This window comes from Orcinus orca, chromosome X, assembly GCF_937001465.1.
Source record: "Orcinus orca chromosome X, mOrcOrc1.1, whole genome shotgun sequence".
NCBI classification, from domain to species: Eukaryota; Metazoa; Chordata; class Mammalia; order Artiodactyla; family Delphinidae; genus Orcinus; species Orcinus orca.
Window position 1 is genome coordinate 16907300 of NC_064580.1, and position 25618 is coordinate 16932917.

The window sequence follows — 25618 nt, forward strand, 5'->3', positions numbered from 1 at the left end:
TTCCGCCTTCCGGGTTAGCCCTTCTGGGACAGGGCCATGCAAATCTGCAGCTGGCTCCAAGGCAAACGGAATCTACTGGAGTTTCAAGTTCATTCATTCACCTGGCTACATTTGCCTTAGCCTGATTGAGAGGAAAGATGTAAGATTCTTCCTTGGGAATGCAGGATCATGAAAATTAACTGCTTCAAGGGTTAAAATATAAGCGCGTACTATCCAGTCAACACCTCAAAGCGGTTCATGGTTTAGAAGGCAGGAGGGAACCTTTGTTTACCTTATTGATGAGAGTGACTATATCTCCTTCTTTGATTGTCAATTCATCGTCGTTCTGTGCCTCATATGGAAATATTACTTTGCAGTAATCCTTGGCTGTAAGAAGAAAAGAAAACACAACCCTTAAAATGCTTTATCTAATGAGCTGGCCCAGGAGGAGATGTTACATTAACTTCAGAGAAAAGCACGCTTAACAGAAAGAACACAACTACTGCGTAAAGAAAGAAGGGTCACCCTCGGAAAACTACCCAAGATTGCTCATTTTTGGTTCATGCATATTTATTCTCATTTTTCCCTCAAAAATCACATGACATCATGAAAGCAAATGACTGCTTTGCTTCTCTCAGGCAGAACAGCAAAATAGGTTTCCTTGGTCTCAGAAAATAAATATGTATTTTTGAATACTCTTTATTTTACATACCATTTTTTTAAAAGATATTTGCCATGTATTTCTTCTTTAGGTCTTTTTTAAAAAAATTAATTTATTTATTTTTATATTTATTTTTGGCTGTGTTGGGTCTTCGTTTCTGTGTGAGGGCTTTCTCTAGTTGTGGCAAGCGGGGGCCACTCTTCATTGCGGTGCACGGGCCTCTCACTATCGCGGCCTCTCTTGTTGCGGAGCACGGGCTCAAGACGCGCAGGCTCCGTAGTTGTGGCTCATGGGCCCAGCCGCTCCGTGGCATTTACATACCATTTTATATATTCTTCAGGTGAATGCATAAGTAGACATAATCTACAAAGAGCAAAAAGCTTAAGTTTTGCCCTGTCTTCTTCCACACATCACTGAATCAGAAACAGGGTATCTGTATGTTACAAAGCTGACACGGCACTCAAAACAATGAGAAAGGCTCCATTACGGTCCATCTTAAGAGACAGATGTCAATGGAGTTGTATGTGAACATGTGTCAACCACAAATGGCCAACAAATACTGACCAAATGCTCTTCGCACACGTGTCAGGGGGGCGAACTTTTCAAATATGTCCCATGGTCTCTCTGTGGGAACCTGCCTACTCAGGAACCTACGACTGTTCATCAGCAAGGAAATGCACCAGCTTTCACCAAAGAGAGAAAAACACTAAGGCCACTCAAAATCCATTCAAATATGCCCTGAATTATATGCTTTTGAAAGGCTACCTGATATTAAAACCTTCTCTATGTACACAAAAGCACCTGTTTAGAAGACACTGAAAACATTTGTAAGGTATTTGGGAAACTAAGACTTAGAGAACAGGTTTAATGACACAGGACAGAAGGTGGAAAGAAAAATTCAAGAGAATTAGTATCTACCTGGACAGGTATTTATTAGTCTGCATCAAAGTCGACAACCCTAATGGCTTTGAATGGCGTTAAATATTGCCCAACGATTAGGCCGTTCCTGCAGACAGATTACAGCCTAGAGCTATATACATAAGTATCAATTACAGTGTTCCTAGAATAATTTTTATCACTAAAATGTGGGATTCTTTTTATTATAGTTAATGTCACATCAATCAAAGAGAGTGATATATAAAATCAATGCAATAAAAAGTCTATAATACAGACACACTGTGGTCTAGCGTTGGGATATGACAGAGAATAGGGAGGGGAGGAGAGACGAAAGGGGAGAGGGAAAGAGAGGGACTTACTTTGTTTACAGATGCTTTTGCTTTCTGTCCAATGGCTTGAAGATATCAGTTACACCCCCTATCCTAGTGCTGGAAACCTTCTGTCTTAGGTACTCTGGGAAGCTGATGCCTTTTGCTCCTTAACTCATGCTAAGAGGCACTAGTTCTAAATCCCATCAATACCAATCCGCCCATATATTCCTAAGCCCACATAGTTCCATCCCTCTTAAATTCGTTACAGCAAACCTCCCAAACTCTGAATTGGCCCAAATGTTCTAAAGGGAGGGAAAAAGTTAAGCATCTTTAAATTGGATAATGACAGCTCCTTACCAATTTTCCTACTGACTGTGCTAGTGAAATATGACTACCCAACCTCAAAACTTACAGCAACACTGAAATAAATACAGTATTATTGAAGAACTGCCCTGCAGAGTCCTGGCTTTAAGAATAATTTGTTGGATCAAAATCATGGAAACGTTTTACACAGAAGATAAGACATCCATGGCCAACAAAGAAGAGGAACAAGTCATGTTTTTATTCCTTTCCATCAAAAAAAGTCAATTACATAGAGAATGGACTTGAGGACACGGGGAGGGGGAAGGGTAAGCTGGGACGAAGTCAGAGAGTGGCATGGACATACATACACTACCAAATGTAAAACCGATAGCTAGTGGGAAGCAGCCGCACAGCACAGGGAGATCAGCTCGGTGCTTTGTGACCACCTAGAGGGGTGGGATAGGGAGGGTGGGAGGGAGGGAGATGCAAGAGGGAAGAGATATGGGGACATATGTATATGTATAACTGATTCACTTTGTTATGAAGCAGAAACTAACACACCATTGTAAAGCAAAATTATACTCCAATAAAGATGTTTAAAAAAAAAGTCAATTAAGTGTGGTAGACATTGTTGGTTAACTTCCCGGCCACCATTCCCCATTCCCCTCCCAGTTCATAGAATCCTAATTTGCTCAGGCATTATACTCAGGAATAGGGAACACTCCCACAGCCCTAGGGATGAGTCAAGTACATCTAGACAAATAATATTTTTTATAATCATTTAAAAAATTGAAGTATAGTTAATTTACAATGTTGTGGTAGTTTCAGGTAGACAGCAAAGTGATTCAGGTACACACACACACACACACACATTCTTTTTCAGATTCTTTTCCCATATAGGTTATTACAAGATATTGAACATAGTTCCCTGTGCTATACAGTAGGCCCTTGTTGGTTATCTATGTTATATGTAGTAGGGTGTATATGTTAATCCCAAACTCCCAATTTATCTCCCCCACACCCACCATCCCCTTTCAGAACCATAAGTTTGTTTTCTGTGTCTGTGAGTCTATTTCTGTTTTGTAAATAAGTTCATTTGTACCATTTTTTTAGATTCCACATATAAGTGATATCATATGATATTTGTCTTTGTCTCACTTACTTCACTTAATATGACAATCTCTAGGTCCATCCATGTTGCTGCAAATGGCATTATTTCATTTCTTTTATGGCTGAGTAATATTCCCTTGTATGTATGTGCCACATCTTCTTTATCCATTCCTCTGTCGATGGACATTTAGGTTGCTTCCATGTCTTGGCTATTGTAAATAGTGCTGCTATGAACATTGGGACACACGTATCTTTTCGAATTAAGAGTTTTCTTCGATATATGCCCAAGAGTGAGATTGCAGGATCATACGGTAACTCTATTTTTAGTGTTTTAAGGAACCCCCATACTGTTCTCCATAGTGGCTGTACCAATTTACATTCCCACCAACAGTGTAGGAGGGTTCCCTTTTCTGCACACCCTCTCCAGCATTTGTTATTTGTAGGCTTTTTAATGATGGCCATTCTGACTGGTGTGAGGTGATACCTCATTGTAGTTTTGATTTGCATTTCTCTAATAATTAGTGATATTGAGCATCTTTTCATGTGCCTGTTGGCCATCTGTATGTCTTCTTTGGAGAAATGGCAAATTTACGTCTTCTTAGGCAAATAATATTAATTTCTCTCCCCTTTGTTGGTGATTGGTTGAGGCGTGAGCATGTGATCCACTTCCAGCCAATGAGACGTGAGAGGAAATGTGCTGGGGGGGCAGTTAGATTTTGTTCCCAGAAAAAAAAAAAGATACATGAGGAAAATAGTTGCCTCTGCCTTTTTGCTTTTAACACTGTTTCATCCTTGTTGGAAGATAGTACACAGTTTGGTGCTGTTGCAGCCACATTTCACCCATGAAAGGAAAGCCAAAAAAAATCAAAGAGGAGGTGACCCTAAGCCCTGACATTGTTGAGATGTCTGTTGAATTAACCAACTTCAGGGCACCTGTCTCTGGATCTCCTGTTATCTGACTTAATATAACTCTATTGCTTACCATTACTTTGTGGTCAGGTAGGTATTTATCACTCAAAGCCGTCCCTCACATGAAGGTTCCCTAACATGAAGGGACTCAGTAGAAGAAAGAGGACACTTCCAGTAACCTCCTCTGAAACACTCCACTATAATCTGCCTCCCCCACCAAATCTTCTTGCCATGTATCTTTGTCATTCCCTTTTCCCCCAACTCTTCCCTTGCTACCTTAAGACCTGGCCTCCTAGTAGGAGGTTCCTAAATGACTATGGAATTGACTTGTAACCGACATAGAAAACATTTACAAGAAAGTACTAACATGCCTTTAAAATGTTTCACAGGGCCATTTTGTTTTATGCCCACAGTTTTCCTATAAGCTAAAGGAGGGTAGGTGTCCCTCTGTCTTTTTAAAAAAACAGCTTTAATGATGTATGATTTATATACTATAAAATTCACATATTTTAGTTGTACAGTTTGAAGAGTTTTAATACATTTATATAGTTGTGTGGCCATCACCATAACCCAGTGTTAGAACACTTCCACCATGTAGCTCTGCTGTTTTATATGTGAGGCCTTAGACACAAAACTACCAATTTTAGATAAAAGGAGGAGATAAAGGTGTCAGTGGCTACCATCAACTACCTCTCTCTGCAAAGCAGGTTCCCATGCCATACCTCGCCCCTCTTTCTTTCCCCAGAACCTGACATAGCTCCCACTCAATGTTTCTTATCATCCTCTAGCAACACCTAAAAAGTAGAGGAAAATCTGTGGGAGAGCAAAGTAGGAAGAGAAGATTCTGGGCTAGAAGTCAGGAGAGTCAAGACTGGGTTTGGTCCCCCCGATCTTTCCCAAGCACACAACCTGAGGCAATCACACCGTAGCTCTGGACCTCATGTCCTCACGTGTAAAAGTGAGGCCGGCCAAGGAGCGCCAAGAGGAGAGTTTGGTTAACTTTAGCAGGACACTTTCAGCAAATTTAAACTTATTCCAGAGCTCCAGTATAAAACAACTAAAAACAGAGCTGTCTGGTTAAATCAGAGAGTGGGGCTGGTCCATCTCCCACCCAGGTCCCCAGAAACATCCCAGTGAAATGCTGGAGGCGTCAAGGAGCACACTGGGCTATACCTTCGTCCTCGCCGGCTCTGACAGTTCAGAGCTCTAGTCATGAGCACCGTAACTCAGAACACTCCTGACCAAATATGGCAACCCTTTGCCTCACATGTTAAGTTATTATGATATATTTGAAAATAAGAATTTGTTTTTACTTCTGAGGCATTCGGGCCCTAATTCAGCAGTATTGGAAAATAAGAACATTATGTTGGTTTGGATGTTCCAATGGTTTTAAGATACTCAAAAAAAATTCAAATGCAAAAAGCTTTATGAACTCTGAAAATACGATTTTAACTTTATAGTATATGGAACGAAGATGTTCCCCACTTTAATTCAAATATTTATTGAGTCACCACCATGAAAAAGATATTGTCAGTTCCTGGGCCTGTGATATACAGGTCAGTCCAACCACGCCCTCCCACCCTCGCACGGAAGTGACAACCTAATGCCTGGAGAAAGGCGAGGGGAGAAGAACGACAGTAAGAAAAGACAAGTACACGAATAAGCATCAACTCACTATGACTGAATATTGTCATGGTGTTTCAGAGAAAGGCAAGACTGCATGCAGGAGAGAGATCACAAAAGAGGAGGCATTTGATATGTCTTGAAAGAAGAGTATAATTCCAAATCCTTTTTGAACGTGCGAAGATTATAAATTTTAAATGAATAGCAGACAGAGGTAGAGAGGAAAGGACTGAAGCTAATTTTTGGAGGCAGTCATTTTCCATCTATTCATCAATTAGATGGATTTAATTAGTCCAAGATCAAACAGGAATGAATACACACAGACACATAAAGAAATAAAGGCACAATTTATCCAGTAATTAAGATGATTTTGTCTCTATTTTTTCTTTAGAAAGATTTAAAAATACTAATAAATTAGCGTAAGACTGAAACCTTAAGTCAGTTCTTAAGCTTTTTTGTCTTAGAGTCCCTTAAGAATCTGATAAAAAAGCAATGACTCTGTCTTTCTAGAAAAAGGAAAACAAAAACATAGACACGTTCAAAGGTGCAGAGAAAATGTGGTGTACAAAATCAGATTCAGAACCCTGAATCTCTTGCCCAGTTCCCAATCAAGAGACCCTTACTAAGTGATGATTGGCATTCAAATTTTAAGATACACCAAGAAGTCCAGTCATAATTCACACCACCTCCAAAAAAAAAACACAAAAAAACAAAAAAACCATTATGTCAATCTCTAAATTTCTAGAAATTTACATGAGATTAAAAACAGATTGTTCACAGAATTGAAATCACATGACCACATCCGAAGACACCCTTCAGCTGGCTCTATAATCTACTCATACAACAAACAAACAAACTTAAGCAAATACCCTCACCTTAAAAAAAAAAAAGCAGAAGAAACAGAATAAACATATCAGCAAAGAGAACATATAAACACACACCAAGAAAATAACATTAAATTTAGAACAATTCTCTGGGCTCAATTTAGGACATGAAGATCAAAACCCCATGTGTCACAAAGTCTGGTAGGAAGCCTTCCAGAGCTTTCAGCAGGGATGGAAAGTACCAGGTCATGCCTGGAATTGACAATTTTCTTTTCCTTTGGGACACCAGAACAAACACATCAAGCTCAGTGGTGTCTACTTTCACCAACATCAAAATCTGAAAATTCTTTCATGAAACTGACAAATATTATCAGAGACACTACTGGTTCATAAGCCCTTATCCAGAAGCCCTGGGGACAGAATTTTTCAGATTTTAGAAAGGAAATACATTGCACATGCCATATAATATGTAACATCCCCAGCTGGAGTCTGGGGCTGCACCCAACCATCAAATACATTAAAATTTTGCAACAAATGGATGATTCGTCACCCCGAGTGGGATAAATAAAGACTATACCTAAATGCGCATTAGTCCAGGACAAGTTTTCTCACCCAAGGAGTGATAAAACCTTTTGGTTTTCGGGAGCTTTTTGTATTTTGGAATTGCAGTAAGGGTGTTGACATCTATCATGTTCTGGGGAAAAGAGAATAAGTTAAATAAGACTAGTTATCTGGTTCCCAGGGAGCTTATAATCAAGGAGAGGAAATAAGGCATGTATACACAGAGCTCTGGACAAGGCAGCAGTGAGGAGAGAATGAGAGTGATGTGTTTGCCTTAAAGCCTCAGAGATTCCGTAATGGGGAAACTACTTCCCAAAGGAGAGACTCAGGGTCCCTTCTGGGAAGAGCAAAACGGCACTGGCCCCTGCCTGGACAATGTTCTAGGACTTTGACCAGAGGAGGAAGAGGAGGGGTGTTTCTCAACCATTCCCGATGACGAGAATGATGTAGGGCACCTATTTCTTCTATGCCTTCCCAGATCCCTTCCCTAGGGATTCTGAGGTGGGACCAGGAATCCAGCAGCTCAACCAGCACCACGTCCCCCAACCCCGGGTGATTCTCATCAGCAGGGATGCTTAAGAAAGACGAGTCTAGGTTAGTGGTCCTCATGCTTGAGTGGGCATTGGCATCAGGTGGAGGACGTGTACAAACAGAAACCCCAGGGTTTCCGATTCCATAGGGCTGGAGCAGGGCCTGGGGATTTGCATCTCTAACAAGTCCCCAGGGGATGCTGACGCTGCTGGTCTGGGGACCACACTGATCTAGCCATGGGTATTAGCAAAATGTCAATGCCAGGAAGGAACAAAACAACCGTGGGGACCTGGAGGGTGGGCCAGCGTGGCGGCAGTGCCGAGGCTGTTTGTGCTGTATGAGAGATTTAAGTGAGAAATGCAGTTCTGCATCAGTCTGAGGATCCAGGGCTCGTGGGGAGGGGTGAGATGAATACATTTGTTCAATAAATATTAACTAAGTGTCCAGTGTGCGCCTGGCAGCAGAGATATAGGAGTGCCCTCCTGGGGCGTACGACAGTCTACACCAGTGGTTCGCAGCTGCTGTGACTTGGCTTCCCAGGAGACGCTGGCAATGCCTGGAGACATTTATGGTTGTCACAACCAGGGGGGAGGCAGTAATAAGTATAATTGACATCTAGTGGGTAGAGGCCAGGGAGCTGCTAAACATCCTACAATGGACACAGGACAGCACCCCAACAAAGAATGATCTGGTCCAAATGTTAATAGGGCCAATGTGGAGAAAGCCTGGTCTCTACCTAAACTCAGACAGGGAAACAAAACACAATGCATTCGTCACTACATTGTCAACTCCGGTCTTCACAAAACGCCTTCCTCCACAAGAAAGCTGACTGTGACCCCTCTGGTCTTGGATGTTGCTGGGAATATGACTTTCAAATTACTTCACAGCTACGAGTTACGCCACTTTCTATTCTCTCACTTTAAAAAGAGAAAACAATCTTTTTTTAAAGAAATCAAAATCTGACAAGCAAGGGAAGCTTTCCTGTTCTCTAGTATGGAGTAGATCATGGCTCGTCTCAATGGCACCTTCTCCTGCTCAGATGGGGAGAAGCGCTGAGTCTTTGGAAGGAAGGAAATCCACCAGGATAGCAGAAAGGGAGCTCACTTTTTTCCTGCAAGCGGGCTGTATTTGAAATCCAGGTCATCTGCAGCATGGGTAGGCTGGGCACCCTCGCAGAAGGACCCCTCACTCTGAATCCAGACAGCAAGGTCTGTGCTGGGGGCACTCGATGAAAGGTGCATCCTAGGGACAGTGGGGACCTGAGACACCGAGCCTGGGGGCTTTAGTACATAACAGGTGTGGGAGGCACTAAAGGGCTGGGTAGGAAACATGTTTCATATTGGATGTGCCCAAATTCCCAGGTCTGAGGGTGAGTGAGCTTTGGAGAAGAAAAGTGAGCAAAAAACACCTATCCTGGCAAAATAGATTAAAAGAGTTCCTAGGTAAGGCTGATAAAAATCCCAACATAAGGGAGCTGACCCTTTTTTCTCCTATTCAAACATGTGGTGACAAAGCAAAAATTAGCTCAGACTGAGAAAGTAAAAATCTGCAAATGCGGATACAAACGCAGATAGAGCCAGCTGCAGAATGAACCGGAAATAGCATTTCTCCCAAGCACACACACTACAGCTGGAAAGGGTCCTAACAACCCTTCTCTGAGCAACGACTGCTTTCTTACTCTCTGAGAAAGTCTGTCCTCTAAGACCACAGACTATCAGAAACTTTGCTTTTTTATACTGTATTAGTAAGAATGAAATGTTTCACCCTTGGCTGAAAGAAACAAGTCACTGTGACACAGAGAAGCCTTGAATCCCCACACAAGTGCAGGGCCTCATGTAAGGGGTTCTGGACACAGCCCTGCACGTCTATCTTAACTTGGTGGTGGTCCAGCTCACAGAGAGACCTGATGTGGCCCGACTCACACAGCCCTGTTTTGCTTGGGGCCTATCAAAACACTGCTGCTTCGTTTACATTTCACTCACTTCCATTTCTCCTCCAAATCTGTAACTGCTCAGTTTTCTTTTGTTTGGTGCGATGCTCCACAGGTCCTCCTGGGCAGTCTCCTCGTTGCAATGAGCCCATAAACTTGACTTTGTCAGACTAGCCTAGTTTGTCCCTGGCGCTCTTGGGCTGACTGGCCTGGGACAGTGGCTACAAAGAACAAGGGTCTGTCAAGCCCCACAGAGCAACCACTGGCGACCCTCCAGAAATCCGAAATAAGCTCGAGGGTCAACAAATGTGTTCTTTTCTTCCCGGTGACTGTGAACTTGGGAAAGGAGTCCCGTGGCTTCTACACTGCTTTTACAAGATTCTGTTAGATAGAGAGCCTGGTAAATTGAAACCATTTCTAATTCTCCATCTGCCCAACCACCACTGTTGCCAGTGCCCACTGAGTCCATGGCACTTTTCCGGACTGGATGGTGGGGATGTCAGGTAGAAGACACAGCCCCCTCCACGAGGGATCAATGATAGCCACAAGGCACTATGTGTCACCATCACAGGGGACAACTCCTAAGAAGCAAGTCAAGGGACAAAGTGATCAGAAAGGTGGTACAAGTGTCTGGTGATAATGTGAGGGGAGGTTAAACAGAGAAAGTTTAGCCTTTGCCCCCCAGCCATCATTTATTCAGAAGCCTGACCTGCCTTTGTACACATTCTGTCAAGGACTATTTTTTCCCCAACCCACCTGCTCAACTGGTCCTCTGAATCTCTAAGACTGAACTGTTTGTTCAAGAAGATGCTAAATAATCATTTCTCTGGGCTATTTCTCTATCCCACCGAGGCCACAAATCATCTGCATCAACTGTAGTAAGAAAGAGGGGAACTCCAGATGTGGGGAGCTGGAAATACCTCAGAGCACTTCATTTATGAATATTTAAACAGTTTTCCTCTTGTTATGAAAATTACGGCAATCTGCTCCTCAGCCCACATTTCCGATGAATTTCAGTGTCATAAAAGCTTCATTGGGGGAGGGGAGATGATGTTAGTTGTTTAAATAAATCCTGATCAGCTGAGTTTCACTTTCCCTCAGAAGATATCAATCCACATGAACATTTTTTGAATCATCATAACTTACTCGTGACGTGAGCTTGTATTTGAGCGCACTAAGGAGACAGCTATGTGGGAAGGGGCTTCTCTCCTCTGTACCGCTGGGCAAGTTTCGTTACGGGTGTGACTTCCATCCAGAAGGAAGGAGGCTGTGTTGTTCCCAAGCTCCGAGTCATTTCTAAAAGTGGGTCAGCACTCTCTGTCCTTCCACCTGAACTTGGGTGTTGCATCAAAATCCAGAAGCAGCGAAAGGTTCCAAATGGAAGGGGCTTTCTAGTGACCTAGGGTGCCTCGTGGAAATCGTGGGAGAACCATTACCCCAGAATCTGCTCTTTACAATGAAAGCCAGAGAGTGTGTGAGGCGTGAGATTAAACTGCAGCAATTCTTACTCTGGGTCCATGAAAACACATCTGTCAATAAATATCTCTCAAGTCTTCACTGACAGTGATAATTCTTCCCGACCTACCACCCGCTTACACACATATTTATATCCATGGCATCTTTGCCAAATGACATCTTCTCATATTCCTAACTCAGTCGTTCGCATCTTCCTTTTGTCTCTCCCATCGGCTGTTCAATTCTTTGAATGCAGAAAGCTTTCACTCTGAATTGTAAAGCTTTCGGAATTAAATCAGAGTGAAGATGCTGGGAGAAACCTGAGGGCTTCACTCTAGTACAACCCTCTGACTTCACAGACAAGGCAGACCACGAAGAGCACAAGGCCAGAGAAATAAAATTATTTGCCCGAGGTCACACAGCTAGCTAATAAGAGAGCTAGTCCTGGAATCTGTGCTTCCTAACTCTTAGCCAAAACACACCACCCAGCCCTGTAAAACCTCTCTTTATTAACAACTCATCCCCACTCGGTGATGCATCTAGAGATGGACGCAGTTAATAGATACTTGTAGGAGTGAAAAAGGCTTGGGCTAGACTCAGGATCCTCCCACATGCTCAAGGGAGCTGAGCATGATGAACTGTGTTAAAATCCAGGCCCAGGAAGCCCATCTTAGATCCCAGAATTACTTTCAAACTATGCTGTCCAATATGGTGGCCCCCTAGGCACATGGGGCTATTGGGCACTCAAAATGTGGCGAGGCCAAGTTGAGATGTGGCATATGTGGAAAATACACGCTGGGTTGTGAAGACTCATATGAAAAGAGAATGAAAATATCTCATTTAATAATTTTATATGGGTTACATGTTGAAGGGATAATATTTTCGATATACTGAGTTAAATAAAATATATTTAAATTAAGTTCACCTGTTTCCTTTTTTTTTTTTTAAACCTGTTTCTTTTCTGGCTACCAGAAAGTGTAAAATCTTGCATGTGGTTCACATAGTATTTCTACTGGCCAGCTCTGCTCTAAAACACCTTCCATCCACACCATCTAATCCTGCCGAAAAAGACTTGAGTCTCCTGCCTGCAGACATTACAGAGGGTAAAAAAAATATATCACGGATGTGCGCTTATCCTAAGGTCAGTTCTTGAGGCCAGAGGATTGATTAGTCACCTAAGCATGCCCTGCAGACTGTCCTGTTTTGTGCCACAACCTTACAAGTGACACTCAGGTACCCCCTGCTTAGTCTCCCCCAAAAGCAACTCACCGGTCACCCAAGGTACTATTTACTCTGCAGAGAGAGGAACAATCTATAGGGAATTTCTCTTTCACTTCTCTTGAAACTCTTTTCCATTAAAAAAATTTCTCTGTTTCTCAGATTATTATTTCCGCAAACAAGAGTGAGGTTGGTGAAGGCCACTGGTTGTCACATGTCACGAGGACAGCCTGTCCCAGGGACTCCATTCCAGTTACCTTGGAGGTTTGATGTGTCTCTCCCTTCTCCTGCCCACCCCCCACTCCACCCATCCCAGCAAACTTGCCTAATAACCTGGATCATTTATAAACCTGTCAACAGCCAGAACTACAAAATGAGTAGTTCGATGGAAGGAAGGATAGGCTACTGTCCAACAACAGGAAATGTTATCAGAAGTGGTTTAACTGTGAATTCTTGAAAAAAAAATTTCAGGCCGCTTCAAGAATCTTGAAGGTTTTACTGTCTAAAGGTAGGTTTAAGCATGCAAAACCTACAACCCGTGTGAATAACTGCGGGGCCAGTTTGGCTTTGGGAACATCTAGAAGCTCAGAACCCTTCCTGAAGGGTGGGCCCTCGACCAGGAGCACCAAAGCACCTGGGAATTTGTTAGCAAAGCAAAATTTCAGGCCCCACCCCAGACCTGCTGACTCCGAAATTCTGGAGGTGAGGCCCAGCTCCCCAAGTGATTCTGGGACACACTCGAGTTTGAGAACTGCTGGATCAGAGCCTTAGACTAGTGCGCTTCCCCCCGTTAGCCACAGTCTGATTGTACCATTAACAGACTGAAGGCATGCAAACCTCATCCGAACCTTAAACATTAAGACAGAGCTCTAGCGGCTGCATCTATAACATACATGAACGTATTTATCTAAACCACCATTTTGGGCTTGGCAAGTCCCATAAATTCATTTTTTAATGCCTAAGGCAGTATCCCTTATTTGCTCTCAAAACTACCTGTTTTGCACTGCAAAAGGAGTTCCTGGTATATTTTTCTGCAACAAAAAGAATAAATCTATGCTTGCTCTTATATTAGTCATAATTACATATGTACAATATATCTTCTCTCAACCTTTGGCTTTCCAAACTAGATTAGCAGTCTGTCCACATTATCCTCACAAGGAAATCTGAAGCTGGAAAAAAAAAGGTTAAAATCCCTAGAAGGAACTGAAGCACTTATTTATGACTAGAGCATGTTCAGAACGTTCCAATTATTGGAAGAATGACTAAAGGAATTGGAGAGTTGCCAGATTTAGCAAATACAAACACAGGATGCCCCGTTACATCTGAATTTCAGATAAATAGCCAATGTTGTATGGGACATACTAAAAACAAAAAAAAATTATTCATTGTTTATCTGAAATTCAAATGTAAGTGGGCATTCTGTATTATCTGGCTACTCTCGAATGGGGAATACTGACCTGTGGGAAGCTTTGGGGGAGACAACTGTCCTCAAATACTTAAAGGACTATTAGGAGAACAATGGGCTAATATCAATATAGACCCAGAGACTAGAACCCATGGGTAAAAATTACAGGAAGAGCATATCCGGCTCAACAGAAGAAAGACATTTGTAACTATAGGAATTCAAGTAGAGATGTGCTGAGGAGAGTAGCAGGAAAGTCATCATTTGGGAGTGTCTGTTGAGTGGTTAGGCTAAAAGATAAAGCCTCTTTGATTTGAAGGCCTATGAATCCCTAAGCTGCTTGAGTTGCCATCGTCTAGAATCTTCCTGCCTCGTGAACTATGCAAACTGCTCTGGGTATACACAGATAAGCCCTGGCTCTGCAACGTGGGTGAGAAACAAATGGCAAGAAAGCATCCTGGACCTCCTTGGTGGTGCAGTGGTTAAGAACCCACCTGCCAATGTAGGAGACACGGGTTCGAGCCCTGGACTGGGAAAATCCCACATGCCATGGAGCAACGAAGCCCATGCGCCACAACTACTGAGCCTGCGCTCTAGAGCCCGTGAGCCACAACTACTGAAGCCTGTGCACATAGAGCCCATGCTCCACAACAAGAGAAGCCACTGCAATGAGAAGCCCGCGCACCGCAATGAAGAGTAGCCCCCGCTCGCTGCAACTAAAGAAAGCCCACGCGCAGCAACGCAGCCACAAATAAATAAATAAACAAATAAATTTATTTTTTAAAAAAAGCATCTTGTTCCATCGAGGAACTTGTGCCCATCCTACTGGTAGAGCCTAATGAAACACATTTGTGTGCACTTTTTCCCCATGTGCTTTAAAAAAGCCATTAAGATTATGTAAGGATTTTTCAAAAGCGTTTCAATGATTATAAAATCCTTCACTGCTTTCAAACATAAAACAGATACACAAGGAAACTCACCCTTTGTCCTGCTGTCCATTTCTGTTTTTGACGAGTCTGGAGTTGCTGCAGTCGGAGGTAACTTCTTGCCAATAGTCTGAGGGGAAAAAAGATGATCTTTACTCATCAATATGATTCTCTCCATCAAGCAAAGGAATAAAAAAGATCAAGATCATGATGACGAAATGCTCACAACTGGTCCTAAAAGCCTCATACTTAAGTTTTGGTATTGCTCTCTGTATTGGCTGTCATTCTTCCATTAGGCCTGGACCTCAGTGACAGATAGGTGGGAAAACCAAGTTAAAAAGGCTTTATCCTTGTAGGCACTCCATATCTCTTATTCCCATTCTTCCTTGGTTCTTTTTTTTTTTTTGCAGTACGTGGGCCTCTCACCGTAGTGGCCTCTCCCGTCGCGGAGCACAGGCTCTGGACGCGCAGGCTCAGCGGCCATGGCTTACGGGCCCAGCAGCTCCGTGGCATGTGGGATCTTCCCGGACCGCGGCAAGAACCCATGTCCCCTGCATCGGCAGGCGGACTCTCAACCACTGCGCCACCAGGGAAGCCCTCTTCCTTGGTTCTTATTAGAAGGTTGATTACTTTCAGCAGAGAAAACAGGGACATTTCCCCTCAGTTTATGAGAAGCTGACTCAATCTATGGCCCAGAGGAGGTGTTCAAAGTGTCTGCAGCTTGGAAGGAAGGGCAGGAAGAGGGAAGGCACAAAAAGACAGAAAGAAGGAAGGGATGGAAGGATAGAAGGCCACGACAGACAGATGATGGGCAGGTTGAAGGACAGGCAGAAGTCAGAGTGTCCAGGGCAACTGTGCCTAGTCATGTTTCCTTCTAGCCATCTAAAAGCCAACTAGCTCCAAAGGTGGAACAAGCAGGGCCAGCAGCTCCCTTCCTTCCCACCAGCCTTTCAACCCTCCAGGGCTTTGAAAAAGGCCAATGCTGCAGACCTGAGGCAGCTATTTAGTAGTTAAAAACAAAAAAAGAGTCTGTTTTGAGTTCATTTTCTTCCTTTCATTCAGAACTAATTCTATTATCATCCATTACTTATGAACCATCCACAGAAAAGACTGGATATTGTCTCTAACTAAAGATATTCCCCCAAACACAGGCAACTCAGCGGCTCAAAGCAACAAAAATGAAAAACGAGACGAGCAGCAAAATGATGGTTCCAAAGGTGAGGTCTGTCCCCCCTCCTGTCCTTGGACATCACGTTTGTGTGATGGTGATTAACGTCCGAGGAAAACGTCGACTGATACCAGGGAAACAGCTCTCAGAACCAAGCAGCTGCGTGAATCTCCCCAACAATGAGGAGTTTCCCCAGTGAGAATTTCGGCCACTGGGAAAACCAAACATATCTCCTCCTTGAACACATGAAGGGGAATGAACTGCATAATTGACATACTGGCACGGTGGAATTTTTCTTCAAATACGACTGATTCACCACAGTTTTTAATTTGAAGAAGTTCTTCATGCTTCAAATGTTGAAACTAACATTAAATATGAATAAATCACAGAAAGAGTGTAAGATAAATCTAATCCTCAGCCCTTAGTGAATTTTTAAAAACATTTGTGACAGAAAGCCTTTACATTTTCCACGGTGACATTTTTATTTAGTGCTGCAGGGCTTTCTATATTGGATAAAAAATGAAACCCAAGATACTATGCCGTTCCTCAACCGCCACTAAATACTCAAGCTAATAACACTGTGATTCCGAGGAAACATCAAGGAGGAAAAAAGCTTGTTGTTATTTGGCCATAAGGTCACATTTGATGAAAAACTGTTCTTAGAATCATCTTGAAAAATCAGGAATTGACAGTAAAAACAGATGCACTCAGTGTCATTCGCATTCCTGCTCACACTTCCAACAGCATCTCCATCACTCTCTTTGTTTTCCCCTTTTGTGGACCAGAATAAACCATCGCTGCTGTTAACACATTAGGAAGAAGAAAACAAAAATGATTCATCCTTTAGTTATTGCTGACAGTAGAGAGAGGAAAATACAGCGGTAAGAACTATGTCCAATCCTGACTTTGCTTCCATTCCTGAAAAAGAAATCAGACATCTGATGGTTTGGGCCTTAAGCCAGATGCCTTCCTTTAGAGAAACTTTCACAGGTTGTATATTGTTACGACACCCCCTTACTTGGTAACAAAAGGAAGTGTTGCCCTCCATCTCTGATGTCCTGGTTTACCAGTGCGTCCAAGCTAACAGACATCAAGAAAGGCTACCAACTAAATATACTTACTTCTGAGCAGAAAGACATAAGAAAGCAAAGCTTACTCTATTATTTTTTTTCTTGCTATTTGAGAAAACACAGCGCACTGGTCTCTGCGTGGATCCCAGCATCGGGGGGTGGGGGTGAAGCTGATATTGCACTCTTCTTCTGGGGATGCTAGACCTTAACTCCTTCCTTCTTCCTCATGGGCCTTGAGGAAGGTCTAGAGTAAGGCCAGTTCCTCCCTTCTCAGCCTGGTCTTCCAGGTGTCCCAGAGATGAGAGCTGTTCAGGTGTCTCTCTCTTCTCTAGGACCCAGACCTAGAGAAGTATGGTTCCCAGACCTGGAGAAGTATGGTTCCCAGACCTGCGGCACTAGCCTCACCTGGGAACTTTGTTAGGAAGTCAAATTCCCAGGCCCCGCCCCAGCCTTTCTCAATCGGAAAGTCTGGGGATGGTGCCCAGCAGCTTCTGTCTGAACACACCCTCCAGGGGATTCTGGTGTACGTTCAAGTTTGAGAACCACCAACCTAGATGTAGGAGGGATTCCATTAGCATTAACCAAATCCCTTTTCTGGGATTAACAACTCGGGCGCCTATTCTCATACCTGGACAAATTATAAAACATCTTTTTCACTCTTCTTCCTCTCTTCTCTACCTCCTTCCACTAAATGCCTTCCCCCTTCTCTATTCTCACTGGCATAAGAACTTGTCATTGCTACTGAATGAGTCGGTTCAGAGAGGCAATGAAGTTTAGTAGAGCAGACAATGTGACAATATCACTGAGGGAGGAGGGGGGCAGAGGTGGCCATGAGACCCTTCACCAAAGGAGTACTGAAAGGATGAATGCATGGATGGATGGATGGATGGACAGATGGATGAATGGATGGTAAGACCGCTTTGAACCAAAAGTGGAAGACTGTATCTAGCCTCTCTGGGCTCAGACTACCGTGAAGGCCAAGTGGGCAGATCCCCATGACGGGGTCGACCTTCAGGGACAGCCAAGCCCTGCGGCTCCTCTGTGGCGCTCCCCTTTACTGGCATTTGGGGCGGGACATTTCTTCACTGGAGAAGACTCTCACACACTAAAGGACAGTTAGCAACACTTTCTCCTGCTCACTAACAGCCTGTAGTGCTCCTTGCTCACTGCATCCACCCCAAACACCGCACCCCTTTCCAAACACCCCATTTGAGAAGCTCTATCCCTTGCCCTTCCTCTAAATATAAGAACAAAGACAAAGGTAGTGAATTACTGCGTTCTCACCAGGCTTCCAGCTTTCTGTACCTCTGAAAACATGTTTGATCCATTGGGCTAAATGTGAACAGAAACCCCAGCTTTTAAAGGGCATTCATCATGAGAGCAATGCCAAGTTCCAGTACACACACAGGTCCCACATAGCTGAAGGTCAGCCACAGTGCAGGCCTGCGTGGACGGACAAATTGGGGAATCACATCCATGCATCTCTCATCCACCTTGCAGGCAGTAAAGAAGGATGCTAGGCTTGCAGAGGCTATGGAAGAGCATTCGGGATCTCCACTTGTGGCTTCCTTGGCAGAGCTCAGAGTTCCTGCCTTCCCGGGTGTCACAAAGAAGGTGTTATCCAGGACAAGCACGAGCCACACACTTAGGGGCTGTGTTGATCCTGCTCAGGACACAGCTCTTTCAGCTCCTAAGAGATCTGCAAACAGGCCCATTTTACCACATGCCTTCGATGGAGGGACTCTTGGGCTCTGCTCCATAGCTCAGCCCAACATGTCCTCTTCTACTCCATGCTGTGGCTAAAGACTTCCTAGGACCCACATCCGCGATACTCTGCTCTGATTGCCCCCCAACTCAGAGGCTGCTGCTTGATCTGGGAGTGCATGTACATATGGACCTGAAATGTATGAAATGTATGTATGAAATCTATGGAGCTGAAAGCTCTACAGACTATTACTATCAACCCACTTCAACACACAGTAATCACCAAGTTGGTGTCAATTTTTGTCTCTCCTGTCACACCCTAATCTCCATTTAAAACCTGATTTTTAAAAATTAATAATTCAAAAAGTTCTTCCCTTTGAATATGTAATACCAGAAGTCCCTCTGCTGTTAGCTCTCTTGACAAAAGTACTAAGTAAAGTTTTGGGGGGTTTTGTGTACAGTAGGGGCATCATATATACTCCTAGCTCTGTAAGATCTGATAACACAGCCTCAGGACAGATAACACACATATGATTTCAGTTAGTAGAGCTAGTAATTTCTTTTCTTTTCTGTGCCAAAATGAAGAAACTAATGCTTGTAGGAAAGACAATCACTGGATTGGACTCCAGTGGAATCCAGTTCCCTAATGACTAATATATCTGTTTCTCTTCGCAACTGCTGGAGTGTGAGACCAGGATCCTGCTCAAACCAAGTGCAAAATCACTCCTCTGACTTTATTCTAATTCAGATGCAAGCTCCTTTGAGTGTAAAAAAGTTTCCAGTCATAGGACAATGCTAAGGAGAACAAAGTTTACGTCCTATCTCTGAAAGTCTCTTCTCCAATAATACTACAGAAAACTCTGAAACCACAAAGGCAACCAGGTTCGCTGCGTAGGGGGAGGAGTGAGAGAGCTCCTTGCATCCTAGCAGTTGGTGAAGCCCCCCTGTTGGTAGACCAGGCTTTCTGATGCCTATTCTAGAAGAAGGTGATCTTCTGAGAAGCTATACGGAAACATCACTCGAGTGCTTACACAAAGCCAAACACAAGACATGACTTTTCAAAAAGCTGGTAAAATACAAGATAAAGGACGGCTCTTTGAAGGCACGAGGCACGACTCTGACTACATTTGGTATCTGACAGTACCTTCCTTTTCTGTTCAGTACAGCTTTGTTAAATACCCGTTCGATGTGAGACAGCGAAGCAGATGGAAAGGCAAGAGGACGCTGAACATCACTGCACACAATGAAACAGCAATTTGCTGGGTTCTCCAGAGTGGTGTTTTTTTTTTTTTTGCGGTACGCGGGCCTCTCACTGTTGCGGCCTCTCCCGTTACGGAGCACAGGCTCCGGACGCGCAGGCTCAGCGGCCATGGCTCACGGGCCCAGCCGCTCCGCGGCATGTGGGATCCTCCCAGACCGGGGTACGAACCCGTGTCCCCTGCATCGGCAGGCGGACTCTCAACCACTGTGCCACCAGGGAAGCCCCAGAGTGGTGTTTTGAGGGGTGCCCAGCCATTCAGCATGGTTATCCCAAATCCCAGTCAATATACAGGAAACAGAGAGATACAGGCTACGGGAGAGAGCGATGAGAAGAGAAACAAAACAGTAACTGTATATGACCATATCCACAACCTTTCAGCTTTCCTTTTCCACCACAAATCAGAGAGCTATACAAACTGCTATTAAAACTCACTGTCAACTTTTTATATTTATCCTTACATGCTCCTTTCATGAACATCTATGACTGATGGTATTAGGAGAAGTCTGCTTGGTGCTCAGCAGGGAGCGGTACGAGCAGGGCAGAAGCCCCTTATGTAGCCAGCTCCTGTCTGAGCCAGAAGAGAACTAGTACAAAAGAGTGTCCATACAATGGAGTGCCTGCGCACTTCTAATGGAGGGCTTTTCTACTCGCTGGGAAATTTACATTAGCAATTGTCAATTCACCCGCCTTTGGTTGGCCCAGCCTAAACGACTTGCTATCGACAGAAGATATGTCAGAGTAAAATACAACTCCAAATTCTAAAAATCAAATGCATGGTCCAGTGAAAGAAAAAATATATTTGGAGCTCCATTCTACGGACAGAGGTATTACCTCTGCAATACCTCACATACCACTGTGTTAATTCTGACGTCTCCAAAGGGGCAGGCTTCATATAAGTAAGTCTCCTCTAAACTTGGCTATAAGAAAAGCTAAAATGTAAAAAGCTGTCTTCTGATTATTAAGTTGGGCTTAAGACTTACAGTTATTCATATAATGTTTATTTCCCTGGTTGTCTTGAAATGTTAGTGATAATTCAAGTTACATTAAACCTCCTTGCCCAACCAGAGTTAAAGACCTTGTCAGATTCACAGCTGCTTTAGAAGTATTTGTTAGCTGTATTCCACTTAGAAGTTTAACGGCTTTTCTCCTCCTTTCTCTTCAGAAACGGTGCACTCCTTGAGGGAGGGACCTAGATGTTAATTATTCTCTTATCTCCACAAAGTGAAGGGTTAGGAAGTGTTTGTTGAGTGGAGCCAGGAATTTGGGGGCACCATCCCCTCACCCTTTGCCCTACCATGAGCATCCTACCACATCACAACATGTAAATGAAGGGAGCTGTCCTCCTTGACAAACCAGACTCCTCTTGGAGCCCCACTGTTTGTCACTGTCATGTATCAGCTCTTCCAGGCTGATCTCTGGTGACAGCACATTGTCCAGGATGTCTTCCTAGACCTCTATGGCCCCTGCCTTACTCCCCTGTTCTCATGCACGTGACCCCGACCTCCGATTAATTATTGGTTGCCATAAAGAAGAATCCAATCTCAGCCATGTTTCTGGTGGACTTTTGTCTGCCTATGATGTCCAAATACTCTTCGTAGCCTGCTCCCTCACATTTTCTCAGGTTCCTATTATGATCAAAGGGCCCTCACTTGGAGGGTATATTATCATCCAGGTATGTGTACACACACACACACACACACACACACACACACACACACACACACACACACACACACACACACTCCCAAGATGTTCCACCAACCAACCAACTAAATACCAAAACACCTAACGCCACAATCTGGTAAATTTGGGAAACACAGGATGCTTGGTCTAATCCTTGCATAATAGCATATTAAAGGCTCTGAGAAGTCCTGCAGTTACAGATTAATTTTATCCTTAACATTTTCTCATTGTTTTCTAAACTTATCCGCACACAGAAGTCCTACTTCTTATGATACCTATGGACACATCACGAGAACGAGCAGTCCTCAGAAGAGGTGGGTGAAGGTCACCACTTCTGCTTCCTAAATTCTCTTGGCTCGTCCTCTCTGGCTCCTAGACTCACAACGTGGAACCCACCCTTGACTACTCTCTTACTGCACCTTCCCATATCAAACCCACCACCCAGTCCCTGCTTTCAGTTTCATCCCCTCCTCTTTGACCCCAGCCTGTGGGCTTTGTAACTAACACAGGAACTATTTCCACAGTTTTCTAGACGAGGATCCTATTCTCCAATTCAAGCCACTTCATTAGCTCTCCTGTAGACGCAACTTTTAGTCACCCTCCACCACCACCCCTTACCATATCTATTTCAAAACACTCAGAATATATACTGCTTCTCAATGGCTATTCATGTAATTCCCAAAGCCCTGAAGACATTCGAGGGTTTACTTCTGATAGCTGCAACTTGGCAGCTCTCTCAATGGCTGGCATCTTTCTCTTGTGCTCTTAAGATGAGTAGCCAACTTTGACTATAAGACACCTATTTCCATCTTAGATGCTTCCATTAGATCTTCTAGGGTTTACTCTTTCTATCTGTCCAATAGATACTTCAGTATCTATCATTTTACTGAACATGTATATATGAAGTCTGTTTTATATTTGTATATTAAACACACATGCACACTCTCTCTCTCTGACACATGTGCCTCAGTAGAAAGATGTACCTAAGAATTTGAGCCAATTTCTAGAATTTACCATGCACTTTAACTTCTGCCAGGATCTGATCATTTGGTTTATTTGTTTGCTTTTTGAATACCTCAGGAGACCATGTCCTAGAAAGCTGGAAAGAACCATCCAACACATGCACTCACAGGAGGAATAGGATTTTCTCTGTCAAAGCAAAATAACTTTTTGAAGGTGTAGTAGGGGCTTCCGCTTGTGCTGGGGAAATGCAGTGCTGAAGGAGGAGTCAAAACCTACTTAAGTGCTCAATGAGGTGGAGGATGTACATTCAGACCACATTAAAATCATAGGAGGCAGCTCTCCAAACATCTGACAGTATATGAAAATGCTGTTTCTATTTTCCCCCACTGTTCCCAAGAGAGGAGCCTGCATGCTATTTTGTTGTCGGATCATCTTATTCACAGAGGATAAACAAGCCAGAGTAAATTTCCATTTCATATAGTACTTCGGCAAAACACAGTTCGCCAGTACGCTTTCAAAAGGCTATTTTCTGCTATTACGACAGATAAAAGGAAATCTCAAGCCTTTCTTCTACCAGAGGATTAGTTTTATCTTTTGATTAATAATGCTTTCCTTTTAGATGCATTTGGAGAATTTAAGAAGAGCGTGGGTAAGGAAGAGAGAAGGATGGTATGGGAGCAGGGAATATCACGGGGCCAGTTTGAGTTCTGTTCATCCAGTGCTTTAACATGAAACTGGCTGTACATACACGGACCAAGTCCTAATTTTCTAATAAAGTAGTGGTATGAATTCAATTAACATACAAAGATCCTTTCCAGCTCTACAATATTTTGAGTTACTCAGTCCCAACACAGTCCAGGCTATCCCCCTTACCTGGGATGGTACCTTCTCCTGCAGTATATTTGAATCCTGTCTCACCTTTAAGGGGCAACTAAAGTCCAGCTAGCTAAATGTTTTCTACTGACATGCAGCCCACATTTGATCATGACATTTTTCTGTGTATGAGATACTTGAGGGCAAAACCACGTTTATTCAGTTTTCCTTTCTGCATTTAAAGTGAAGGCTTGCCTCAACCACTCTTCCTCCGTCCCTCCCTCCCTTCCTTCTTCCCTTCCCTTCCTTCCTTCCTTCCTTCCTTCCTTCCTTCCTTTCACTCACTCACTCACTCACTCATTCATTTATTCAGCATTCTTTTCTAGAACTACCATGAGCCATGATCTATGCTGGAAGCTGCATATACAAAGATGAGATGGGCGGAGTCCTGGATCTCAAATAAGTTCAAAATTTAGCTGTGGAGACAGATTAATTAACAAAGCATCACAGTCCAAGGGATAAACACTACAATAAAAGTGTGCATAGAAAAGAGAAAAGGAGCCATTAACAAGTCTACATGGGGAAATAAGCCTCACAGCAATGATGCAGCTTGAGTTAACTTCTGAAGAATTAGTAGGAATTTGCCAGGTAGAAAATGGTAGAGAGAGTATTCGAGCTAAAGAAAAGCAGGAGTGAAGGTGAGAATGTAAGCAGGGAATGGGGGCTTCGCAGCACAGAACGGGGACAATGGAAGGGGGGATCCTGTAGGTGGGGTGAAAGGAGGAAGAGCTGCTCGGGCCAGGAGGCCAGCAAGGTAAATGGAAGCCAATGTTACCGTTTGTGCTTTATCTTAAAGGCAACTGGTAGTTAGCAGAGGTGTGGCATGATCACATGTGACTTTAAGACCAATGATCCGGTGGCTTTGGGAGGAATGAAGAAGAAAGGAAAGGGCATGTGAAAGTCAAGGAGATAATTAATTAGGAGGTTGACGCAATGATCCAACTGAGGCAGTGAAACTAAGGATGCGGAAGAGAGGCTGGAGAAACACGCAGACTGCCAACCTGTCCATATTCCACAATCACGACAGGGATAAATCAGTGACTGTGAATTGGTGTGAATATAGATGGAAAAATACCCAAACTCTGTTATGTTCTTGAGTCAACATATATGTATTCTACAGAGGTATTGAGTGCCAATGGTGTACAAAGAACATTAAGTTCAGACCCTGACCAGAGACGCAAAAGAGCTCAACAGGCTCAGGGAAGCATCATGGAAAATCTATCCTAATGACAAGAATCACAGTGGATGTGTTTCTCAGGTCGCTGATGCTGGTGTGGTGACATTAGTGACAAAATAGTAGGCCTGTGATAGTGTTGAACAGTTACCTTACTGTTAAAACACTAATCAATCTGCCATTTGAAAACAAAAACATTTTTTTAAAACAGAGGCACATAAGAAGCTCTGGACATGTACGAAAAAGCATCTTTCTAATCTGACAAATTTCAAGTAAACAGTTTAGTCAAATATGTCTCCAAAAATGTCTTAAGCTAGAGACAAAAATGGGAAATTTCTTTTCCCCAAAAGAAATTTCCAGAGAAGCTTTTCTCTCCTTCAGAGTAAGGAAAGGAAATGAAACAGTTTCAAACTGTTTGAAAAGAGGTGATACTTGGAGCAATGCTTTGTTGCTTGGTTTTCAAGTAAAATTGCTACTTAAAAGGCTAGGGCATACAATGGACTATTATCCAGCCTTAAAAAAGAAGGAAATTCGGACACATGGTATATAGCATGGATGAACCCTGAGGACATTACACTAAGTGAAATAAGTCAGTCACAGAAGGGCAATACTGTATGATTCCTCCCATATGAGACACCCAGAGTAGTAGAAATCACAGAGACACAAAGGAGAATAGTGACTGTCAGGGGCTGGGGCAGGAGGAATGGGAAGTTGTTGGGTACAGAGTTCCCGTTTTACAAGATGAGAGGAGTTCTAGAGACAGATGGTGGTGATGGTTGCGTAACAACGTGAGCGTATTTAATGTCACTGAATTGTACACTGAACAATGGTTAAAATGGTAAATTTTATGTTATGTATATCTTACCACAATTTTTAAAAAGGCTTAGGGTATACTCCTCTTTCCCTACAAGCCTCTCTTTATGTAGGAATATTGACTAAAATGGCAACAAATTGCTCACGAGGCTCTGATATCCTGCTATTTAATATTCAACACAAAATAATCAGGGGGTGCAGACAGCATGTAATGAGGTGAGTTAGAGAACAAACCCATCTTTGTCCAGAAACTCACCTCAGTCTTACTG

The 25618-nt window shown here is 43.2% G+C and overlaps 1 protein-coding gene across 13 annotated transcripts in view; it reads right to left on the reverse strand.

The window, feature by feature from the left end:
- SH3KBP1 (SH3 domain containing kinase binding protein 1) overlaps positions 1–25618 on the reverse strand; it is a 343640-nt gene that overhangs the window by 90380 nt on the left and 227642 nt on the right. For all 13 annotated transcript variants that reach the window (XM_004283056.3, XM_049704753.1, XM_033411495.2 and 10 more), the window contains 2 exons: positions 14695–14770; positions 272–366 (listed from right to left, as the gene is read on the reverse strand). In XM_004283056.3, the coding sequence (XP_004283104.1) occupies positions 272–366; positions 14695–14770 (171 nt within the window). The remainder of the gene's footprint in view (positions 1–271; positions 367–14694; positions 14771–25618) is intronic.